A 22365-nucleotide genomic window follows, 5' to 3' on the forward strand; every position below is an offset into this window, starting at 1 on the left:
AGCAGTTTTTCCTGTTTCCGTATTATAGTGGATAAATAGAATAACATAGTCTTAACAACATCCTTTTCCATTATCTTTGTTGTTTGTTTTACTCTTAGGATGCCGTCAAGATCATTGCTCATAGGGATTCAACTTCTGTCTAATTTTTTCTTTGTGTAATTTTAAAGTAACCTGTGAAATGATCAGTGCTTTTCTTAATCTGAATCATAGTAAAATCCCAAGACCCTTCTTAAAGGAAAAATAACTAGGCACAGTTGCTGAAAAAGTGGGGCAACAATCCAATCCCTTCAAACTGAAGTCATTAAGGAGTTGCCCTCGATCCAGAACAAACTTCTGAACGAACTAAAACTGTTTCCTACGTATTAGGGTTATGAGTAAAGATCGTGTGTAAGGATAGGAGTTAAATTTCTCCAAAGTAGGATCTTAGATGCAACTGGAGAAAACACGCTAAAACTCGTTGAAAAAGAATTCTCTACAGAGACGTGACCCTATTCCCGCACTTTTATACGGAAAAATAATGAAAAGCTGTAAGTCCAGAGAGAAAAAAGTCAGGGAAACTTCTTGCAGACTGCAGAGAGAAGTCAGTGCACGCTTTCACTGAGGGCACATCGTGTCATTGTGTTACGACACTATTTCTGCTAATTGTATGTGGTTGACTTACTGTGGATCTTGTACGGACATCGAAACCTCCTTCACAAGAACAACACCACTAAAACAACGAATCAAGAGAGTGGGTTGAACATTGTGACTCCAGCTATTACAGAAGTGTTTGACGATTTAAATGAACGTTTCTGACAAAGCAGCAAACCATCCGTTGTGATAACACATAACACCTAGCGTTACACTGTTACACCACTTTTTAGAACAAGAGAAATTTGGCAATTTTAACGAACCTCTGTGAGCCTAATGTAGAGTTAACCGAACATGGCAAAACCACAACTGTTGCTTTTTTTCAAATTGAATCTCAGCAGACTATTACTATCAACAGGACTCTAATTTCCTGCTTTGCTCTGATTCCATCGATTGCTGTGTTTGTCATCAAAACTGACGAAAGTGCACAGGTTTACCTCGTGACGAAGCAACGACTACGGTTCCGATGGTTGAGATGAAGTTTCAAATGGTTCTGTCAGTTTTTTTTTGCTGCACTTTTCGCCTGATGATTCCATAATTCACGGTTCACTCACTGTATCAATAACATTTGTTGAAGTTGATACCTAGTCGACTAAGGAACTCGCAAGATAATTAATTAATTGGCTTGCTCTTGGTTGTGCCTGATGAACCTGTCACACATAGGAATGTATGTTCTTCCAGAAAAGCAAAACCGGAATGCTGCATGTCTTTGCATGACATTAGAACCCTTGTACACATGCTCCAAGGTGGAAATATACATTGTACATTTCTCAACTAAAGTAGGTCAACTTTTATCCAAATAAAAGAGAGAGAAAACTGAAAGAAAGTAGAAAAGGAACTAGCAAGGAATTTCCTCAGCTTGATCATCTGCGGAAATCTGTGCGCCTTCTCGATGGAAAGGCCGCTAAGGTCTCCGTTTACGGAATTTCGTTAAAAGACGAGGACGAGCAAGATCAGTGATAGCAAAGAATTTCTATTCCACATATCAATAGTTGGATAAGCTACGATACAACTGGAAACAAAAAAAAAAGATTACAGATGTTTTACGGAAAAGTTCAGATGAATGTCTCTCTAGTACCATAATACCAATCTTAACTCTGGGAAACAATTACTCCGCCAATTCAGTTATTTGCATGACAGACGACAGCATGATTACATTAAGGAGACATATTCGAATGAATTTATTGTTTTCTGCTTTCATAGCTAGAGCTGGTCATAGATCGTGTGGAATAGCTTGGTACGTAATGCTATCTGAGATTAATGTAGATGAAAACCATTACTTCGATGTCATGTGCCTAAAATTAGCAGATTTAATGACTGTACAGCGGTTTCACCTGGATGAGCTGCTACCTCAGGATGTGTAGCTGGCGTCGCGCGTTTTTTGGTGTTATACAGTTACCGAACCAAGCTAAACAAGATCTACAAAAAACGCTTCTTCTACACAAAACACGCACATTGGTCGTTCCCCCATACCTTGACAGATCCCAATTCTCATTGTTACACATAGGGACCAATCGGTTCGAGAAGACGAGACCTTTATAAATGATTCTATTTCAACTTCGAAAACTTCCTGCAAAGACAATTATTACAATAACGGGCACAGATTAGTGGACGGTTTACGAATAACTGTGCGCTGAAGATACGCTTATAAAATGCCAGAGAAGGTTAGCGATAAGTCAAGGACGTTTTGGTGCCCAACTTTGTTCAGTCTTTGAGTTCTTTTTTTCAGTTTTGGTTTTTTGGTTTTCAAGACAATTAAAAGACACGCATACGTTCGAGGCTGCTGACAGTTCAATACTGAGTTTCTTTCTTGAAGGAACTACTTACTGCCGACAACGTTGTGGTTTTAATTGTTATTTTTTGGAAACACATTATTTTCTCACGTCAAATACACAAATTTGTCTCTCCCGTCATTTTCATACACCTTCAGCACCTGTCAGCTTTCTAACACATGACAAACACCTCAGTTCTGCAAATTTTCCCTTTTCTAGAACTGGCTTCAGAGTAGTAACTATGGAATAGAAAACTGTAATTGTTGGAGTCAAAGAATGTTCACGGTTTGATTGAATTGAAAATTAAAATAGGTAAAGTTATCAGAAACACCAACTTTCTGAATACACTTTCTCCAAAGGCTAGGCCATTTCTTCTGATCATTCCAGTATTGTCGTGTACTGAATAGAGTGTACTGCGTTGATCAATCAATTCGAGGTGACTCTACGTTTTCGACTTCGATTCAAAGTCATTCGCCATTTATGAACGTGTGTGTAGATTGTACAATAACTTTCGAGGGACAGCCGATGCGTAAAGTTCAAGTATGAAAAAAGTAAAGTAGTGTATGAAAGGTTTCATTTTCACCAGGAGAGTTTCGAACCATCAACCGTGCAGTCACAGTTGAACCTCTTCCCGGCTGCGCTACATCCGCTAACACTAGTATACTCACTAGTATAGGGTGAAGGCAGAAGCAGAAGTAGCATCTGTTAGTTCTATATTTTAACTTCAATTAAACTGAGGGGTATGTGGCGCAGTCGGTTAGAGGTCCGTCGTAGCCACACGGTCGATGGTTCGAAATCCCGCTAGCGCAAACCAAGCCCTTCATCCCTCTAGGATCGTTGCCCCGATGGGATCGATGCCAATATGTGCCCCAAAATCTCAACGATTACGAATACCAGTAAAACGCGTTGACGCATCCCAAGTGGGTTGATGCGACAGTGACTTTATCCTTTATCCATTAACTGAACTAAGGTTTGAATAGAACTCCACCTCTCTTTCGAGGACACATGTGTGGACTGAACCCCGTTTCAGCAACTCGATTCAAATGAAGGAGATAGAGTTTTAATGAAAGGGAACGAATCTAAACCTCCGGATATGTATTATACATAAGCAGACAACACACGAGCAGCAACTTGTGTGATCTGCTACCTAAATGAGATTGACTGCCTTCGCGCCCTACTCCTAAAATACTCATGCAAGCCCAAAATTGTCAGCTACGCAGGATTTTGGTGTATTTTCTTCGCAATATCGCCCTCGTTTATTCGCGGGCTTCAACTTGGCCTTTCGACGATTATTGGCGCTCCTTATCACTCGCTTTCCTGAAAAGACAAAAATTTAGAAAAAAAACATTTCAAAAGGTTGCACAAAACTAAGAAAATAAGTAGATGTAATTGCAGATGTTGCACGTTGGTCGTATACTACATCAAGTAGCCTTCAACGGCAACTAGAACCACTTTTCATCTTGCAGTCAGTTTTCTTGCTAATGATTTAAAAAACGCACCTCCGTTCTCGCTTTTTGAACTTACTTCGCATTCCAGTTGTCCCAGCACACCAACAATGTGTTGGACCACACACAACAACCGGGGTACACTGTCAGCAAAGTGAGAGCGACTGGTATGCTGCAGCGAACAATTCACTTGTGTGACACACGCTCTTTTCCCTGTCTCACCGGATTTGCATATCGTACCTACCTGGTTAAAGGCAGCATACCACGCCACGAATCTGAGGTGGTGCGGGTTTCAGGTGGAGTATCCGTACACGATTATGTCGTAGATTATGGAGACCGTGGTAGTTTCGTTCATCTCTCCCTGCATCATTGTAAACGGCCGCTTCCAGAATGCCGTTTTGTACGACGCCATCTATTGCAACGCTCCACCCCTTGCCCCACCTCCGTCCTGCGATTCGTCGAAAACCAATTCGGACTGCTCCGATAGGCAGAAAGGGACGTGCAAGGGTGGCGCGCTGCAATAGAAGGCATCGCACAAAAAAGCGTACAGGGGCCGGCTGCTTGCAGTGATTCAGGGAGAGATGAGCGGAACCACCCTGGTCTCCATAATCTACGACCCCGTATACGGATACTCCACCTGAAATCCGTACCACCACAGATTCGTGGTATGCTGACTTTAAACGTATTCAGTGTTACTTACTTCACCGTCTTCACTGGACGTGCGGGCCCCAACTTCTCTTCCACTCGCTTCGTTCCCTCGCCATTGTCATCCAAGATGTTCTCAAGTTTCGTGAGTGATGTTGGCGAGGTCCTTGAGCCGTATCCAGCTGAGCTCTCAGCTGGTCCACCCGTGTAGCGAACACGTCACCCCATCTCGTTGGCGGTCTCCCTCGAGGGCGTTTAGCATCTCTTGGGATCCACTCTAGCGTTCTTTTAGTCCATCTATCGTCGATTCTTCTCATGATGTGACCGGCCCTTCTATGTTTTGCTTTCGATACGTATTCCGCTGGGTCGCGAAGACTCTTCTCATTCCTCTTAAGTCGGAGCTGCAAAGACCGGCTAGGTGTTGTGTGCGCCGGTTCAACTTTAGAAGACATCCCTCAAGGGCTCTGTGGGTAGTAAGTAACTTCCTAGACGTTGCAGCGGTATCTGCCCACGTCTCCGCTGCGTAACAGAGCGCTGGAAGGACTGTCGAGTCGAACAGATGGGCACGAAGATCTTGGTCCGTCAGTTGGTCCGTAGCTTCCCTGACGGCTGCGAATGCTGCCCATGCTGCTCTCATTCGTCTATTCAGTTCTTCCTTCAAGTCTTTTCCATGTTCATAGAACGTCCGAAGGATACGTTTGACGAAGTTTCAGTTCGTACTCCTCCGTCCTCGCAGTAGGCGTTCTTCATGAAATGCGTCTTCTTTCTGTTTATTCGCAGTCATATTCTCTTCCCTGCTTCGTTTAATTCGTTGAGCATCGTTTCTGCTTCATTGGTACTGCTCGAAAAGAGAACGATGTCGTCCGCAAAACGAAGGTTCGAGAGAAATCTTCCATCAACATGTATGCTCCTTTCTTCCCAGGATAGCGATTTCATTATCCATTGCAATGCAGCGGTGAACAGCTTCGGCGATATAGTATCGCCTTGTCGAACCCCCTTTCCAATGAGTATGGTGAGGGTGCGGTGGAAAAGCTGCATCTTAGTCGTGCATCGATCGTAGCAGTTGGCTAATGCCCTCACATACGAGGCGTTCGCACCTTGATCGACCAGCGCTGACAGTATTGCATTCGTTTCTACGCTGTCAAAGGCTTTCTCATAGTCGACAAAGGTTGGAACAAGGGGCAGGCGGTATTTCCGGCAAACCTCTATGACCCTCGACACGGTCTGGATGTGGTCCAAGCAGCTGATTCTTGGCGGAATCCAGCGTCCTAGATATGCGCGTGAGGATGATCATGGTGAATACTTTGTATAACACTCTCAGCAAGCATATCGAACGGTAGTTCCGAAGGTCCTCTCGGCCACCTTTCTTATGGATAGGAACGGTTCGCGAGGACTTCCACTGGTCTGGGGTCCTTTCTTTCTATGTGCCAGGTTTCATGCTCTTGATAGGTACTCGTACTTCCGAAGGGAGAATCAGTGGGGGAGCTTCACTAGTGAGGATGATCGGGCTTGACACAGGAGTTGATGAGCGGAAAAGGTTCGAACCTCTCCGTTATGATTTGCATCTCACGACGAGAAAACGTGCGAGTCCCATCTTCGCTTAGCAAGGCTGCTAGCGGAATATTATATTCGCGGAGATCCCTGCGACTCTTCTTTAGACTCGTTCTTCTTTGTGCTGCTTCCAGAATCTTCTTCCTCCTGTATTTCAAAGGAACCTCCTGCAACGCTTTTCTGCAGCTAGTGTTTGCTACTAACCGCTCAATGTGCGATGCATTCGGATCAAGCCTCAAAGCCCTTCTTCTTTCCAACAATTCCTTGGTGGACTTCGAAATTCAATCCAATTTTGACGTGCGCATCGAGGCACGCTCAGCACAGGCTCGTAGTCCTCTGAGCAGTATCTCGTAGTCCACGTTTGGGTCCTCCTCGATGTGCCAGTCACCTTGGGATGAGGAGTCCTCGAGTACGCAAGTAGTCGTAGACGACTACTTTTGTCCTTCGTTGCCGATAGCAGATGTTTTTTTCCATCGTGTGGCTAAGTCGTATTTTCGCACGAAGGAGACGGTGATCAGAACCACTACAAAAGGATGGTACTACTGAGACGTCAAGTAGACACCACCTTCGGTTGGTGAGTATGTGGTAGATCTCTGCACGAGTCGCGCCATTGGGCGATTCCCATGTCCATCGACGATAATTTTTTTTCATGAAAAGAGAGTTCCCATGAAAGAGGCAAGCGGCGGACAGCAGCCCGGCGATACGATTGTCATTTTCATTCCGGTCTCCTAGTCCGAATCTTCCAATCCTGTATTCCTCTTCTGTGGTCTTCCCTAGAAGAATGGCCAGACGAGGTGACAGGATCTCGTGAGAATAGACAAGATGGACGACAGATGGGTGCACAACAAAACCAACACCGCCTACATTTCGCGACGGAACCTTCTCTCCACGAATGACGAGTGTACCGTCATTCACCTGTTGTACGTCGCTCCTTCTGCACTTGGTCTCCTGCAGAGCAATCACGTGAAATTTGATACGCTCTGCAGCTCCGAAAAGGGCATGCAGGTCAGCGTCTGTGGAAACTGTTCTCGCGTTGTAAGTACACAGTCTGAGACAGTCTCAATGGCGAGTCGTGCGCGTGTCGCCTTGGTCCAGAATCAATGACGTCCTGAGCAACCTGAGACTTGATCGCCTCTCACCGGTCGCCATACCGTCCGACGTCTGAGACGGCAGGGCCCAGTGTGCAGGGTACTGAGGCAGTGAATATGCTGGAGTGGCAAGAAGACTTTTCCCCAAACTAAGCAGCCATGCCACGGCGAGCTTAGCTTTCACCAGAGGTCGTCGCCCAACCTATATGGATCAGGGAACCACCTTGCGACATTTTGCCAAGACGGTGGTGAATCTTAGCAGTGGTTTACTCTTAGCTAGGCTTCCGATTCCGAGAAGTTGGAATGTCGGATATGTCGAACTCCTTCTCAGCTTGGGAGACCCTGGCGGAGGATGAACCTCCGCTGTGCATCGCACTTTGACGTCCAGTGTCACCTCCACGCCACTATGAGGCGGTAAACCGTTGTGGAGGCATTCAGTGTTGGCTCCATTAATTTACTTTTGTGTGAAGATTCTGTCTGCGTTCACTTTGAGTCTTCATACATCTGACTGTTCTTAACGCAAACAATCAAGTAGATGTTCATCATATGTATTCGCAACAATACTTTTCCTCTATATGTATGTATGTTCGGTAGATAAGAGAATGAAGGGCAGACATTAGCCATTTCAGCATATTTGGGATTTTTCTCGTCTTTATTCTTTTATTTTATGCCAGAGCCATCGGTCCAGAAAACTGCAGTTCAACTGTTCCCAGAATATTCCAAGCCAAAGAAAAACACTTAGAGAATGTTCAAATTTTCTGCTCCAGTCGCACCTGCAATCGTAATCCTTCGCTTGTACCGAGGAATTACACATATGTTGAATACAGTGGTGTTAAAAAAGCTCCAGCAGAATTCTTGTGTTACATCGTTCTTCTCCTTAAAGGTGCAGAAAAATTAAATGTTCCGCAGATATTTACCAAATTTAAGGCCTATAAACGAAAATTACCTTTCTGCCAACATTGAAATCCTCTATTGTGGTTTGGTTTGGGGAACGGTCAAGAGATACCCGTATGATGTGTATCCAGGAGGCTAATGAGCGCCATTAATTGTACCGCGCGTTTCCTGATATGTCGCTACAGTAGCCTGATTGCTCCTCTCGTGCTACGTCTTCTGATTCCTCGTCCACGCCAACCTCTCCACCCATTTCTCCGCGTCTGCCGCTCTTACGACGATTTTTTTTTCGCCGCGCCTACAGCTCTTATGATGCGCTTTTAAAATCGAACGGAAAGGAAAGTACCTGGTATTAGGTGTTGTTTGAAGGTCTACATAAAGTGTGCTTGTAAGTTAACATAAAAGAAAGAAAGAATGGAATAGATTTGTTTAAGTAATATGTCATTTAGAAATGCGAGTGAAAATGAAATTATCCTGTCTCGACTTGTTAGGTGGGAAAAACTCATCCATCCCTGGGAATGCAAGAGATGTTTCAAAAAATGTCCCACTGATCGGTGTTGTGCTATGTTCTCTAATTTTTTTCGCTTTCTAAGGGTTTCTTTTTGCTTATCTAGCTGGGTAAAACTGGCATTCAACGATTAACGAGGCTCGAATAATGTCTCGCAGACACACACTGCACCTAAAGGTACCTAAAGGTATATCTCGAAGATACAAAGGTCTCTGTTCGCCACTAATACACCTAAACTGTCATACTGATTTTATGAAGAGAATAGATAGAAATGAAGCGATAAAACGCTGTTGAAAAAAGTTTTAAGAACTCTACAAAGTTTTATTATATAAAACTGTATGAAACCTAGAAGCAAGTATTGAAATATTTGACATCCGCTCTATATAAACATTATATCTATGTAAAATTTTGACAAGGTTAAATGCAGAAAGGAGTTCAAAAAAAGTATGCAAAGTAATAAGCGCATAAAGTTGCTGTTATTATAGCTGCCGCAGGTGAAAGCTGAAAGCTAATCCGCTAAATGGCATCATGACAAACACATACTTATGCACTGCTAGTTTATTTAGAAGATTTAGAGCATGAAATGTGTTAAATTATGAGATGTGTAAAAATATATGCATTTTATTCTTTTCCCTGGAGCATCTTTTTGAGATAATTTTTACTTGTGTAAAGTTACATTGGACAGAAGGATCTACTTCGAAATCGTGCAGAATACAGTAAAGGCGTAAGATCACCATGGACTCTAGAGTATGTGACCTATTCGTGCTCTACCACTATATATAGCTCGGAGAGCAGTGCAAGTGACAATGGTTGATTCGTTATTAACGGACATTTGTCTCTGTTGTTCACTGCAGAATTTTCTTAACATGTGTACTCTCGTTTCCGTTATTTCACCAAAGCACGTTGTATCCATTTACTAATGTCGTCGTATCACACCAATTTCCCATAAGGTCCACATAAATGTGCCCTTTCATTACTATGTCAGGTTTCTTTTCCAGGTCCCACCCAGGAATATATCCAGCAAATCTCACTCCAAGGGTCCAATTAGTCTCTGGACTGTATACTAAGCGCTCATTTCAATGTGTTACTTATACTTTCCTGCTTTCTAATCATGAAACTAGAAGAGAAACCACTGAGCAACCTTTGTCGCGGTAGGGACAAGTAAAGGTACACCAAAACAGAACGAGGAACAAGGGAGAACAACTGATACTACGATCAATAGGATTAAAACTTTGGATGAGAAGACCGGAACAACAACGACAATTACCGTTGTCTGCCAGTTACGAGCCCCTCTTTAATGGAAAGACTTCTTTTCTCTTTTCGCAAGGAGAAGTCGGCGCCGACGGGCAGGACACGTCATGATTCGTGAGGATATCTGTCGCAATGTGATCTGGCATAGATTCGTGAAGATCGATGAATGGATAACAGATAGCTGTGCAAAGAAAGCAAGCTCTGCGAACTCTGCGTTTTTTCAAGCAATTATGTATTAATTGATAAGCTCTGGATTATCAAATATATGGTCAAAATCAGAGCAAGATTACGGGGTCTTTCGTTGCCTTTCACCAGTCTACCTCCTGTCTGACTGTTAAGGTGTGTCCTAAAATAGCCGATTAGTGAAGGGAATTGACGAGTTCCGCTTCCACTAAATAATCGGTAATCTGCTGAGTTTCGAAATCATCTTGACTGCATTGAAAAGTGAAAAATCCTGGTAGTGGCTTCGATGAGCCCTCTTCACTAATTGTGGTTCGACGCCGTTGTGAATGTTGCGCCCACGCCGCTGTGGAAGTTCACCAGTTCACGGAGTTCAGTAAATCGGTTTTATTTTTTAGTTGCTCACTGACACCATTTTAGGCTACAGATTATACATATTAGATACTTGTCTCCTTTCGATTCCATCTGTTTGCGAATTCTGAGTCAAATGAAATATAATAGTAAAGTAATACCAATAGATTTAGAATTCAGTAGCTCCGAAAGTGGAACAAATTTAAAAACCTCTTCATTTAACGAGACAAAATTAAACAGAACGAACAACATAAACTGCTTAAAAAGACAAAGTTCTGAGAAAATCCTGAATTCTCTCACAGAAAAAGGGGAATTTCAAATTCTACTACATATTAACCTATTCAATTCACTTTTTTCTCCATCTCGTTTAAACCCATTTTCATACGAGACAAGCTCAGCTTTGTTTCTCTTGCGTACTGTAACGAAAAGAAAGTCGGAGAACATGCATTACTGAAAGCCCTTTGAAAGAAAACCTTTGAAAGTAAAATTGCTGTGTAACTCCCGATCATCTATTTGCAGTAGAACGAAACGCGGTTACTTCGATTCGTGTCGACGGTAAGCCCAGAGAAACTCCTTTTCCCACAAGGCAACCCTTGGCTAGACTTCGGATTTCGCGATTTAATGCTACACAAACTATGCTGTTGCAGACTCCTGAATAGAATAGTACCATACCCATCGCTTCATTTTAATGAAACACACCTGCACATAGAAGTCCTGTTATGTAAAATGGACCGACAATTTTGAAAATGGAGAAGCCAACCATTTCAAAGAATCCAACTGCAACGCTCGGGAGTGTAACGAAGCTGAGTGATGTGAGAAGGATCACCAGAGAGATGCGGGTGGCCTGTAGATAAGTATGTTTTCAATGACGACGATGGATGAACTGGCTGCTACCTGGTTGAACTTGCTCTTATCGTTACCCAGACCGGGACCCATTTTTCTTGAGTTATTCTGGATAGAGCGCAGTTTGAACAGCACCATGAACGTCAGTACAATAACGAATAAACCCAAAATCTGAACAAATGTTACTATCTCATTGTCGCAGAAATTTAGTTTGACCAACCATATTGCTTGTTCCCCAATAGAAGCGGAAACTATCACTGACGAAACAACCAATTGCTGCGCAGTTGCGATGTTCCACAATAGGTGAGAGAAGAAATTCCAGAAGTAGATCGTTACATGCGAACGCAATTCCAATTAAAAGTGACATAATCGAATATGCAGCAAGCAAAAATTTCCGGTACAAAAGTGGATAAAATAAGGCCTGAGAATAGACTCTCATTGGGAGGCACAAGCTAGAGGATGGAGGACGGAAAAGGTGACTTTGACCTACCAGTGCTCTTTCCGCTGCAATTGTTATGGTCAGTGTTAGATTGATTTTCAGTTGAATCACTAATGGTGTGCTAGAAATCATAACGAAGTGTGGGTTAAGATTAATTTGAAGAGGATTCCAGTCTGCTGTCATATAGATTGTATACGGCAGGGCTGAAAAACGCTTTTCCACTGATAAAACACTTTGTCTGGTCTAAAAAAAGCGAACTGGTCAAGGCATGTAAAAAATCGGTGGTGACCAAGAAGAACAGCAACCGAAGTGCGTTGTTCTGACGCAAACTCCTCACTCTAAAACAAACAAAGAGATGAACAAGCGCTTCGAATCTGGATTAAGGTTGTTTATGCTAAAAAGAACTCACTTGATGAATATGAAGACAATGAATCCATTGAGAACGATGACACTAAATTGAAGCACCAAGAGCACGATATCCGTGATAAGCGTCGTCACGTTATTTGACATAGTTCTCAGCTAAAAGAAGTCGGTTAACGCAAGCTTGTGTCCATTCTAATAAGGTGATTTCTCATTCACTTTCTTCAGTCATCTGCATTTCATCCTGCAGAATCACCATTCCTATTAGCAAACAATAAATAAGATGACTTTCGATGTAACTATAGAATTGAGCGTAGTGCTTGTTCAATCAGTTACTATGTACCGCCTCATGAATATTTCCGGAAGAGAACAAGCTGTGATAGCGTATACAGTTCAGGTTTTTAGAGATTGGATAAACAGTACAAGAAATTGAACTTCAACAACTAGAACAAGAACTTCAATGCAAGGAAAACTTGGCATCTATCTGCATTCCTCCTTCAGTTTTCAAACCATAGATGAGCCAGTCACATTATGAGAAGAATCGACGATAGATGGAATATACGAACGCTACAGTGGATCCGAAGTGCGGCTAAACACCTTTTTGAGGCCGCCAACGAACTGAGGTGATGTATTCGCTGCACATATAGGCTGAGAGCGCAGGTAGACACAGGTTAAGGACCTCGCCAACATCATTAACAAATTTTGAAGAAATAAATAGATGACTATAAAAGGGATAAGAACGACTGGAAAAGATGCAGGGACCCGCATATTCAACGAAGACCGGCCATTTAAAGGTATCACCCAACGAGTCTGAGGGGGTACGGATTTCAGGTGGAGTATTCTTATACGGGATCGTAGATTATGGAGTGGAGGACGATTCCGTACATTAAATCCTAATTGCCGTAAAAAATGGCCCAGAAGATGCGGCGCGGGCACAAGGCTGGCGCGCTCCAATCGAACTCGCTGTAGAAAATAGCGCACCGGAACGCTCGACATCGTATTTTCCGGGCCGTTTTTTACGGCAATTACTAAGAAATGGACGGGATCACCCTCCTCTCCATAATCTACGACTGCTTATAGACATAACCCACCTGAATCCCGCACCACCTCAAATTCGTGGGGTGATGCCTTTAAGTGGAGCTACTTTATCCTATCCATGCACTATTATACGAAACACATAATGAAAAACTGCAGAAAGTAAAAAAGTAGGTCCGAGAGAACTCATCGCACGCATTCATCGAGGAAGAGTGGCGTAGTCATCTTACGGTACGTTTTGTGCGGACTGTATATGGCTGATTTATTTACCGTGCATCTTGTACGAACTTCGAAACTGCTTCTTTCAAAAGGCCAACAACACTGAAACAACGAATCAAAGAACCAGGTTGAACAGTACGACTCCAGCGATAAATGGGTGTCTGACGGTTTCAAATATCATTTCTGAAAGGGCCGCAAATTTTCCATTCTGATAATACACATCATCTGGCATTAAATAGAAGTTCTATGATAGAAGAAAAGAGAAAAATATGTTAATTTAAACGAACCTCTATGACGAAGCTAATGAATTTTGAGTAAATCGATTGTGGCAAAACAATAACTATTACAATCAACTAGATTCTAATTTCCTCCTTTACTATGAATCGGTCGAATGCAGTGTTTGTCATCTTATCTGAGGAAGATGCACGTTTTACTCTGACGAAGGAACACTTGCGGTTTTAATGATTGAGATGTGCTTTTAAATGACTCCGTGGGTTTTTTTTGCACGTATTTGGCGAATTTGAGCAAATACCTACTAGAGGGAAGAATTTGAAACATCTTCAGTTGACTTGTTTTATATTGTACCCAAGAAACAAGGACCACATAGGAATGTATTGTCGTGCCCCGGATCTACTCTGAGTAGGAGTAGCGGGCAGTGACAGAACCCAGCTTTCTGTTTCTAGAAGAATTTCCACAAAAAAAAGTTCTATTTCACTTCCATTTCTCGAGTTTCTCGAAGATAAACAAGAAAAACATGGGCTATAATACAATTGCGAACAAGAAAAGAGTACAGATGTCTTATGGAAAACTTTGGGTGAATATCTCTCTAGTGCTATAATGACAGCTTTAACTCTGGGAAGCAATTACTACGCTGATCCAGTTAGCTACACGACAGCATAATTGTAACTAAGCGATATTCTTGAATGAATTTATTGTTTTCTATTTTCAAAAACGGAACTGATCATAAATCATGTGGTATGGTTCGTAATCATATTTGGGATCAGCTTATGGAAATTTTCTGTGTTTAATTCTTTTCCTGGTAGATGAGATTTAGAGCGCGATTCATAAATATTGCAGAAGAAACAAGTAATGCCACCCGTAGATTCAAGAATCGTAAAGGTCTGGAGCATACTAGGTGTCGGTTTTCCAAACGGGACAAGCAGAGAAAGTTGATGGCAGCCTTCAAGTCATGGAAGTGGAAGAAACGTAATTCCGTAACATTACAGCGTGTTTTCGTACCCCTACAAAACTTCCCTTTACTTGAAAGAAACTGTTTTGTTAGCGAAAAAAAACTGAAATTTCTCTTCCAGACACCACCACGCATCAGGCAGGCTGTTTTCGCTGTCCCGAAACCGTCTCTCATCACATTTAGGCAATTCTTTCAATGTTTTCCTGCCATACTTATGTACAACGTTACATTTGAAAACAAATAGAGAGCAGTGCGCATCCGCAGAATACTAAATTTAACTTTCTTTTTGAGTCTTCGTGGCGGTTGGTATCAGCTTTTTTTAAAGAATAAAGCAACCATTTTAACATGTCGATTATTATATTGGTGCTTGCTGCTCATGTTTGGTGATCCACAAGTGCTTCATTATACTTGTGAAATTGGAATATGGCAGATTTTTCCTCAAAGGATAGTCCTGAATAGAAAGGACTGAGTTATGGATCATTCTTGGTGCAAAAGCTTATCCTGGGCTACAACTGCCACGCGCTATATCCATTAAATCTTTATTGGATGCCAATGGAAGAACGATACAAGTCACTTATTCACAGAACACTATATTATGTATTTATTATTACTTATTTATTAGTTATGTATTATCCATTTGGATAAATCGTATTGTTCATGAACTCTCCGCTGTAAACTTGCTTTTTTGGTACGTTGCCAGGTGAGATGGTGTATAGATGGCAGGGTTACAAACGCAATATGAGGAAATAGCTCTTAGAAGGCTCTTTCAGAGGCAGCTGGCAGTCTTTCGTTTTTAAAGGCATCACGAATCTGGAGTGGTACGAATTTCCGGTGATCTATTTGTATACGGGGTCGTAGATTACGAGGAGGAGGAGGAGGGGGGGGGGGTGATTTCGTTCATTTCTTCCTAATTACCGTAGAAGATGGGCCGGAAAATACGGCTTCGAGCGTTCCGGCGCGCTATTTTCTACAAGGAGTTCGATTAGAGCGTGCCAGCCCTGTGCGGCGCCGTGTCTTCCGGGCAGTTTTTTATGGCAATTAGAGAAAATTAAACGGAACTACACCCCTCTCCATAATCTACTATCCCTTATAAGAATATTCCACCTGAAATCTGCACCACCTCAGATTCGTGGGGTGAGCCTTCAAGTGGTCGATCGTGATTATAGTCGTGCACAGTAGGCATAGACTGCTCGGCCTCCACTAGGACGTTCTCGAACCATCGGTAGTGCATTCACAGCTAAACCTTTTACCGACTGCCCTTCATTACTTTCAAAAACTAGTATATTCACTTGGAAAGGTGAAAAACGGAAACGGAAGCAGTTCGCCATATATTGTTAGTTATTTCAATGGGGTGGGTGTAGCACCCTCAGCAGGAGGCTCCGCTGTCTGCACAATCGATCGCAGGTTCGAATCCGCCGTAGTGCAAACCAAGCCTTTCATCCCTCTGGATTGATAGATAAGTACCAGTCTTGTTAGAGAGAATAATAAGACTGACTTTGCACTTAGGCTATCCCCTACAAGTCACTGTGTAGGTTACACGTTCGTAAACCTCAAACAATTCAGAATTGAAGTGAACGTGCTCGCGCATACCATGCGATCCTTTATCCGCTTTATGTCAGTTGAACTAAAGTTTAACAGAGCTCAGGCTCCTCGAGAGCGCAAGCGTGGACTATATGGTGTTCCAGTAACCGATTCACCGGAAGGGGACAGATGAAATGGGTCCGGTTTATATCTACTGTTATTTCATTTAACGATGAAGTCGTAAGCAGTTCCCATGTGCTTACAACTTCTGTGATCTCTTCCCTCAATGATAATAAGTTAATTTTGTTCCCTGATCCGAAAATACTACTCCTAAAACCTCCTTAGGAATTTTTCTTCGCTCAGCGCTCTGAATGGTAACCGTGGAATAACACTACTGAAATTTGACCTCTAATGAGCAAGGAAAGCATAGCAACAATTTGAAATTTAGTGGAACTCTAGATCCAAGCAAAAACACAGTGCCAATTTCTTTTTAACTATTCTTGAATCTTGGAAGCTGTTTTTAAAAAAAATTCGATAAGAGCTCAACTCGTATATGAAATAATTTGCAATTGGTAATGAATAAGCGAGATTTGTAATCTGATCTAGAAATTGATTCCGGGAAATCGGCAGGCAAAAAAAAATGTTGGATTTTGCTTGAGAAAACTTTTAGGAAAATTGGTCGGGTCTAATTCGATACTGCAGCAGAAAAGTTTGAAAATTCTTTGTGCTTCTCTTGAAGATTACAAGAATAGGAAGAGACAGACAACAGTCTTTTCTGAACAGTGGTATTTATGTATTTACTTACTTTTATACATCCTCACTCAGAAGAACTTGAACGGAGCTAATTATTTTAGGTTGAGTCGAAAGTTCTCGGACAAAGTGGTAGTGATGACTTCTGGAGATCATCACTCAGCAAAGAGCTGACAAAAATGGATTTGTTAGCTACCGTTTGATAGAGTATAAAATTCTCTTTAAAGTGTAAGTTAACAATTACACTGAGCTTTTTTCTTTCCTGCCACCATGCCGTGCGATTTCAAGCCGTCGTCACTCCACCTCCGCAACGTCGTAATCTTTCTCCATCTATCTGGCCAAGAACCCGCGGATATCGATGGACGTTTGAAGGAAGTTTACACGCCACGCTAGAAGTACAGTCTACAAGTGGCACACGAAGCTCGCGTCGGGCGACTATTCCATCGAAGATGAAGACCGGGACGCCCGATGAAATTGTATTTGGACTTGCTGCGGAGACAGGAGGACGCCGACCCGTATCAAACCACTCGCAAACTGGCAGTCGCTCTTGGGGTGAGTCAAACCACAGTTGTTCGCGGATTGAAGTCAATCGGCAAGGTGTGAAAACTAGGTCGATGGGTACCACATGCTCTGACGCAGTATGAAATGGACTGCCGCGCTGATACGGCACTTTCTCTCCTCACGCTCAAGCGCACCCACACCTGGCTTGAGTACTTAGCCACCGGGGATGAGAAGTGGATTTCCTATTCTAAGATTCACCGGTGTGCCCAGTGGGTTGACTAAGATACGGATGCGGAAGACGTCCCTAAACTCGATGTACACGCCAAAAAGGTTATGCTCTGCATCTGGTGGAGCGTACACGGCGTCGAATACTGGGAGCTGCTCGCTCAGGGATGTACAGTGACCGCCGACGTCTACGTTGAGCAACTGAGGAATTTGAAGACAAATCTCGAAAATGCACGCCCGCAGCAACGCGAAGTCTACTTCCAGCACGATAACACTCAGTCACACATTGGAAAAATGACCAAGGCTGAACTGAATAAGTTCTTCTGGACCATTTCACCACACCCACCGTATTCCCCAGATCTCGCTTCCTCGGATTACCACCTTTTTTCTATCTCCAACATCATCTGGATGGTCAAGACTTCCAAACCCGCGACGACATCAAAAGGCACTCGAGCAGTTCTTCAAGGAACAGTCCCCGGCGTTCTGGAGTAAAGGCATCTACGATCTGCCTAGAGGTTGGAAGAAGACCATCGATGCCAATGGGGCATGCTTCAAATGATTTACAGTTATCGTTTGAAAATTGCAAAGTAAATGAAAACATTGTCAATTTGTCCGAGAACTTTCGACTCAACCTAATAGTTTCGCCTAAGCTTTAGAAAACAAACTTGACCTTCTAGCACATTCGAACAATGAGTAAATAGGTTCTCCTGGTGCAGATAACCACCAATCTCGAGAAATCTTTTCCCATTGCTTCTTTTCCTCCTTTCTTTTCTTCCAGAACGTTATAGTAGTACAGTGGTACTAGGCTTAATCCAGTATGAAGATAGCCAGTTTTTCAGGGACCCTGCACGAGCATGACGGTAGCACTAAGCGGGATGTCTCACCAACTTCTGCTATCGTTGAGTGCCTACAAAACCACCGCTAGGAGAGAGTAAAGAACGTTTATAGAGAAGAAGAAGAAGAAAAAAAAACAGTTGAAATAGAGGAATGGTAGAATTCGATCTCTGAAGCAGTGAAAAGTTATTTTTCGCTGATATCTATAACACTATGAACATTCAAATTTGAATACTCAAGTTTGAATAGTTTGTTTTTCAATAATATATTTGAGTTTGGGCTGAACATAACTTCAGCAGGAACTAAATTGATAAAGTTCGCAAAAGAAGGCTTTATAGATTTTTCAAAAGAGTTCGTCAGGGATAGGAATGATGCAGATTGAATGACCGAAAAATTCTATACTTATTTGCCTTTTGCTTCATTTCCATTCACAGGATACGAAAATCCATTATACTAATTATACATTAGATACTTGACCGCTCGTCTATATTTTGAACTCCTTTTATTCAAAGCGTTTTCTCGACTTTCATGAGAAGGAACTGTTTGAGGGGAACCCGGAGCGGCAACGCATCTTCAAAAGACAGTCTGGAGAAAAACTTTTGTACTTTATCCAACTTTTGATAACGATTGGTTCTATACACATAAGAAAGAAGCGTCTTCATCGATTTCGAATCTGCAGCGAGATTTTTTTTTTTTGAAATTACCGTTCTCGAGGGGTAAATAAAAAGATAACGCAGCTTCTAATTTTATGTCTTAGTCATTAACAATTTCCCTCTTTTCTTAGCTCTCGCGCTCCCCTCTTACCTATTCTTCTAGTTATTATTGTTCTTTAAGGAAATGGTGTGAAGCAGAGGACTTAGTGACCTCATATTGAAATAAAATCCATATTGTCTCATGACTAACAAAGCTGTTGACTAGGAAAGAATTTTCGTCCAACTTTTTTCCAGTCTCACCGTCGTTCAATCCAGTTTCTTTGAAGGCTACATTTCGACGTTTTGACAGTTATTATGCTCTCGATTTGATTCAACTTTGCTAGGTCGACAAATATTTTTTTTGAAGCAGTTCAGAAAGTCTCATAAAACTGAGCAAATAAGAAGATCTGATTGCGGATGCTGCGCGCTAGTCGAACTCTGGCTGCATCAAGTAGCCTTCAATGGTAATTGGAAGCATTTTTCATATTGCAGTCAGTTTTGTAGTCAAAAATTTGAAAACGCACTTTCCTATTCGCTTTTTTGTCTTACCGGGCATCCCAATTGTTTAAGCACACCAGCAATGTGCTGGAAAGATCTGCTGCCGACAGTGAGAGTCGGTGTCCACACTTAGCGAGCGGTGCACATCTCCAGTCAGGCCAGAGTGGCACGCTGCAGCGCACGACTCTTTTCTCCTTACCTCATTGAATTTGTATATCATACCCACCCGGTTGAATATATCCAGTGTCGGTTACATCGCATTCCAGTGACTTGGTCCGTGTGAGAACTTTTCTGTGTCCATTTTGTGCCTTTGCACTTCTGTACGGTTCTCCGTTGTCTTGAATTCGATTCAGTCCGGTGTTCATCAGGCGCATGAATTAGTGCACTTATGCTTGTCCTCATTGTATGTTGAGCAGATGAGTCAGTGGAGTGCAGAGAATAGGTATTTAAATATATTTATTCGTATGTTTTGTGATTATCTCATTTTTATTCTTTGATTGTACGCCACAGCTCTCTAGCCAGAAGAACCTAGCTAGAGAGCAATTCAACGAACTGAATCTATAGTATGCAAAGGTAAAGGTAAAGAAGAATAATTAAAGAACATCTAAATTTCCTGCTCACCAAAAATATGCAATCGTAACCCAGCTTCTACTGCATTACTCACACCGACGAATTATCTACAGGTTGGTGAAGAAGAACAGCCGCAAGAATTGAGACTAAATTTTCTTCGTAGAAGCAGGAATTCGAATAAAAGCTTATTTAATCCATAATATATAATAGCAAACAACTTTTAAAGAAACTTCTCAAAATGACCTCCATTACTTTGATACATTTGTGAATACGCTCCATCCAGATTCAGCAGTGCGCCGAAGGTATGCCGAGTCGAGATTGTGCTAAATTTTCTCGAATTCCTTCGTCATTTGATTCAAATTAGTCATGTTCTTGCTTCTTAACTGTTTTTCCATCCGTCTTCGATTGGAAGAGTCTAGTGGGTTGAGATGTTTGCGACGCATTGATCTTTGGTGAGGTATTACCCGATTTCCGTCTCCAAATATCGAACCGCCGTTTTGACTGTGCAGGAGACCTATTCGAATGTCAAATTCTGATGGCTTCGCACCCAAGGCTAAACGTTCTTGTCGAGAATCTCATCTTAGTAGGCTTGAGCCTTCATTGTGAAATTTTTGTCGGTCGTAATCAATTACGGCATATCAGCAATCTTGGAATTCTTTCTGGAAAATCTTATTGGAAAAGGTCTCCTTGTAGCAACGTTGCATTATTATTAGCCAATGTAATGGTGAAAACCTTTTCATTTTCATCCCAACATCTTTGTTGTGGCGTACCTTGGAAAAATCAAGGAGTTCTTTGCATTCATCCTTCGGATTCTTCGTTGGGCTATCGCTGAGATTTTGTTCATTGAGCAATCGACGGCGTATGAATCTCAGTTCGTTAGCGACCATCATTCAAGAAGATTTTCGAAACCTGCACAGCTCCTGAGCCACTTTGCTGATATCATCTTTCCTTTTTTAACCATCTGCGCACTCTTCTAGTGCTCTCAGTTCTTGTTTGGCCTGATTTTGGTTTGAAAGCAACGTTCCTATATTCCTTTCATTGTTTAAAGGCATCACCCCGCAAATCTGGGGTGGTGCACGTTTCAGATGGGTTAAGCCTATACGGAGTCCTAGATTAAGGAGAGAAGGGTGATTCCGTCCATTTCTTTCTAATTGTAAAAAACGGCCCGGAAGATACGACTTCGAGGGTTCCAGCGCGCTATTTTCTACAAGGAGTTCCATTTTAGCGCGCCAGCCTTGCACATGCGCCGCACCTTTCTGGGTGTTTTTTTACGGCAATTAGGAAGATATGGACGGAATCGCCCTCCTCTCCATAACTTAGAACCCCGTATAGGAACTCTCCACCTGAAATCTGCACCACCCCAAATTCGTGGGCCTTTAATAATCTTCAGAACACTCTAAAACTCTAAAACGGAGTATTGAACCGAGTTGCAATTGCTGTTGACTTCGGTTCACTTGCCCCCAAGGAAGCGATCGCTTCTCGATCAGGACAAACCTTCATTTATTGGTTGACCCTAAAACGGGAGCTTTCTGAACAAATAAGACAAAACAAACATAATAACCGAGTATAGTAAGCACTATCTAAATCAGGTACATCCGAAGCTAAATCTTGGCTTGGAAATCTACAAAAAAGATGCGTGCTCATACTTCTGCACCCCGTATATGGCCAATACAATGACGTTCAAGAAAATTTCACAGAAACTTTGCATAACAACGCACTCTTTTTGAAAATCCACAAGAATCGAATGTTCTGCAAATAGTCACCTATCTTAAGAACTACAGATAAGCATTGCCTTTTTGCAAACATCAGAATCTTCGATTGTAGCTCAGTTAAGTTTTTGTGGTTTTTTTTTGTTTTTTTTTTGTTATCTTTAAATCGGCGATGATTGAAAAAGAAAGAAAACTGACGAGTCATGCTTTCGTCAGACAGAGTGTCTAAACTATTGGCTTGGGCGCACATTGTCCATTGAATTCGAAGTCCAAGGTCACGACCATGCCGTTGCGGAGGTACACCATTTCATGGCGTTAATTCACTCATGCTGTTGATTTTTTTTTTGGTCGGGAAATGAGACGGAAAATGAAAAAAACAAGCCGTTAAAATAAGTGTAAAAATAAAAACAATAATAGCTAAAATAAATGTAAATATATTGTAGCAATAGACTCAGGATTCAGTAATTCAGAAATTGAATTATCGCTGCAGTACATTCTTCAATTCTTCATAACATTCAGTATTATCTAACGATCTCTTCATAACATTTGGTATCGCTGGAGTAGCGTCGCAACATTCGGCATTACCTAACGATCTCTTCACGACATTTTGTATTGCTGAATTTGTCCGAATCCTCACGACATTTAGTGCTGTCTACTCTTCCGTCAAA

The 22365-nt window shown here is 42.1% G+C and overlaps 3 protein-coding genes across 5 annotated transcripts; 1 reads left to right on the forward strand and 2 right to left on the reverse strand.

The window, feature by feature from the left end:
* Positions 1-3591: 3591 nt before the first annotated feature.
* On the reverse strand, positions 3592-12031 carry RB195_017596 (uncharacterized protein; the record flags this gene model as incomplete). 3 transcript variants are annotated; one of them, XM_064184660.1, is made up of 6 exons in its annotated part: positions 3592-3719; positions 5696-5760; positions 6432-7056; positions 7183-7333; positions 10523-10598; positions 10650-10756. In XM_064184660.1, 6 exons carry the CDS (start codon positions 10754-10756, stop codon positions 3592-3594), a joined length of 1152 nt encoding a protein of 383 aa, XP_064040541.1. The 3 variants fall into 3 exon arrangements, with proteins under 3 accessions (XP_064040541.1, XP_064040543.1, XP_064040544.1); XM_064184662.1 differs by lacking the exons at positions 3592-3719; positions 5696-5760; positions 10523-10598; positions 10650-10756 and adding exons at positions 10851-10963; positions 11012-11156; positions 11207-11326; positions 11376-11522 and having other exon boundaries at positions 6428-7091; positions 7161-7333; XM_064184661.1 differs by lacking the exons at positions 3592-3719; positions 5696-5760; positions 6432-7056; ... (1 more) ...; positions 10523-10598; positions 10650-10756 and adding exons at positions 10818-10963; positions 11012-11156; positions 11207-11326; ... (1 more) ...; positions 11646-11797; positions 12004-12031.
* Positions 4558-5118, reverse strand: RB195_017597 (uncharacterized protein; the record flags this gene model as incomplete). The annotated part of the gene is made up of 2 exons (XM_064184663.1): positions 4558-4893; positions 5005-5118. The coding sequence occupies 2 exons, from the start codon at positions 5116-5118 to the stop codon at positions 4558-4560; spliced, it is 450 nt and encodes a 149-aa protein (XP_064040542.1).
* Positions 12032-17502: 5471 nt separating the features above from the next.
* RB195_017598 (uncharacterized protein) lies at positions 17503-17886 on the forward strand (the record flags this gene model as incomplete). The annotated part of the gene is made up of 1 exon (XM_064184664.1): positions 17503-17886. One exon carries the CDS (start codon positions 17503-17505, stop codon positions 17884-17886), a length of 384 nt encoding a protein of 127 aa, XP_064040545.1.
* Between the last annotated feature and the right edge of the window lie 4479 nt (positions 17887-22365).

This window comes from Necator americanus, chromosome II, assembly GCF_031761385.1.
Source record: "Necator americanus strain Aroian chromosome II, whole genome shotgun sequence".
NCBI lineage: Eukaryota > Metazoa > Nematoda > Chromadorea > Rhabditida > Ancylostomatidae > Necator > Necator americanus.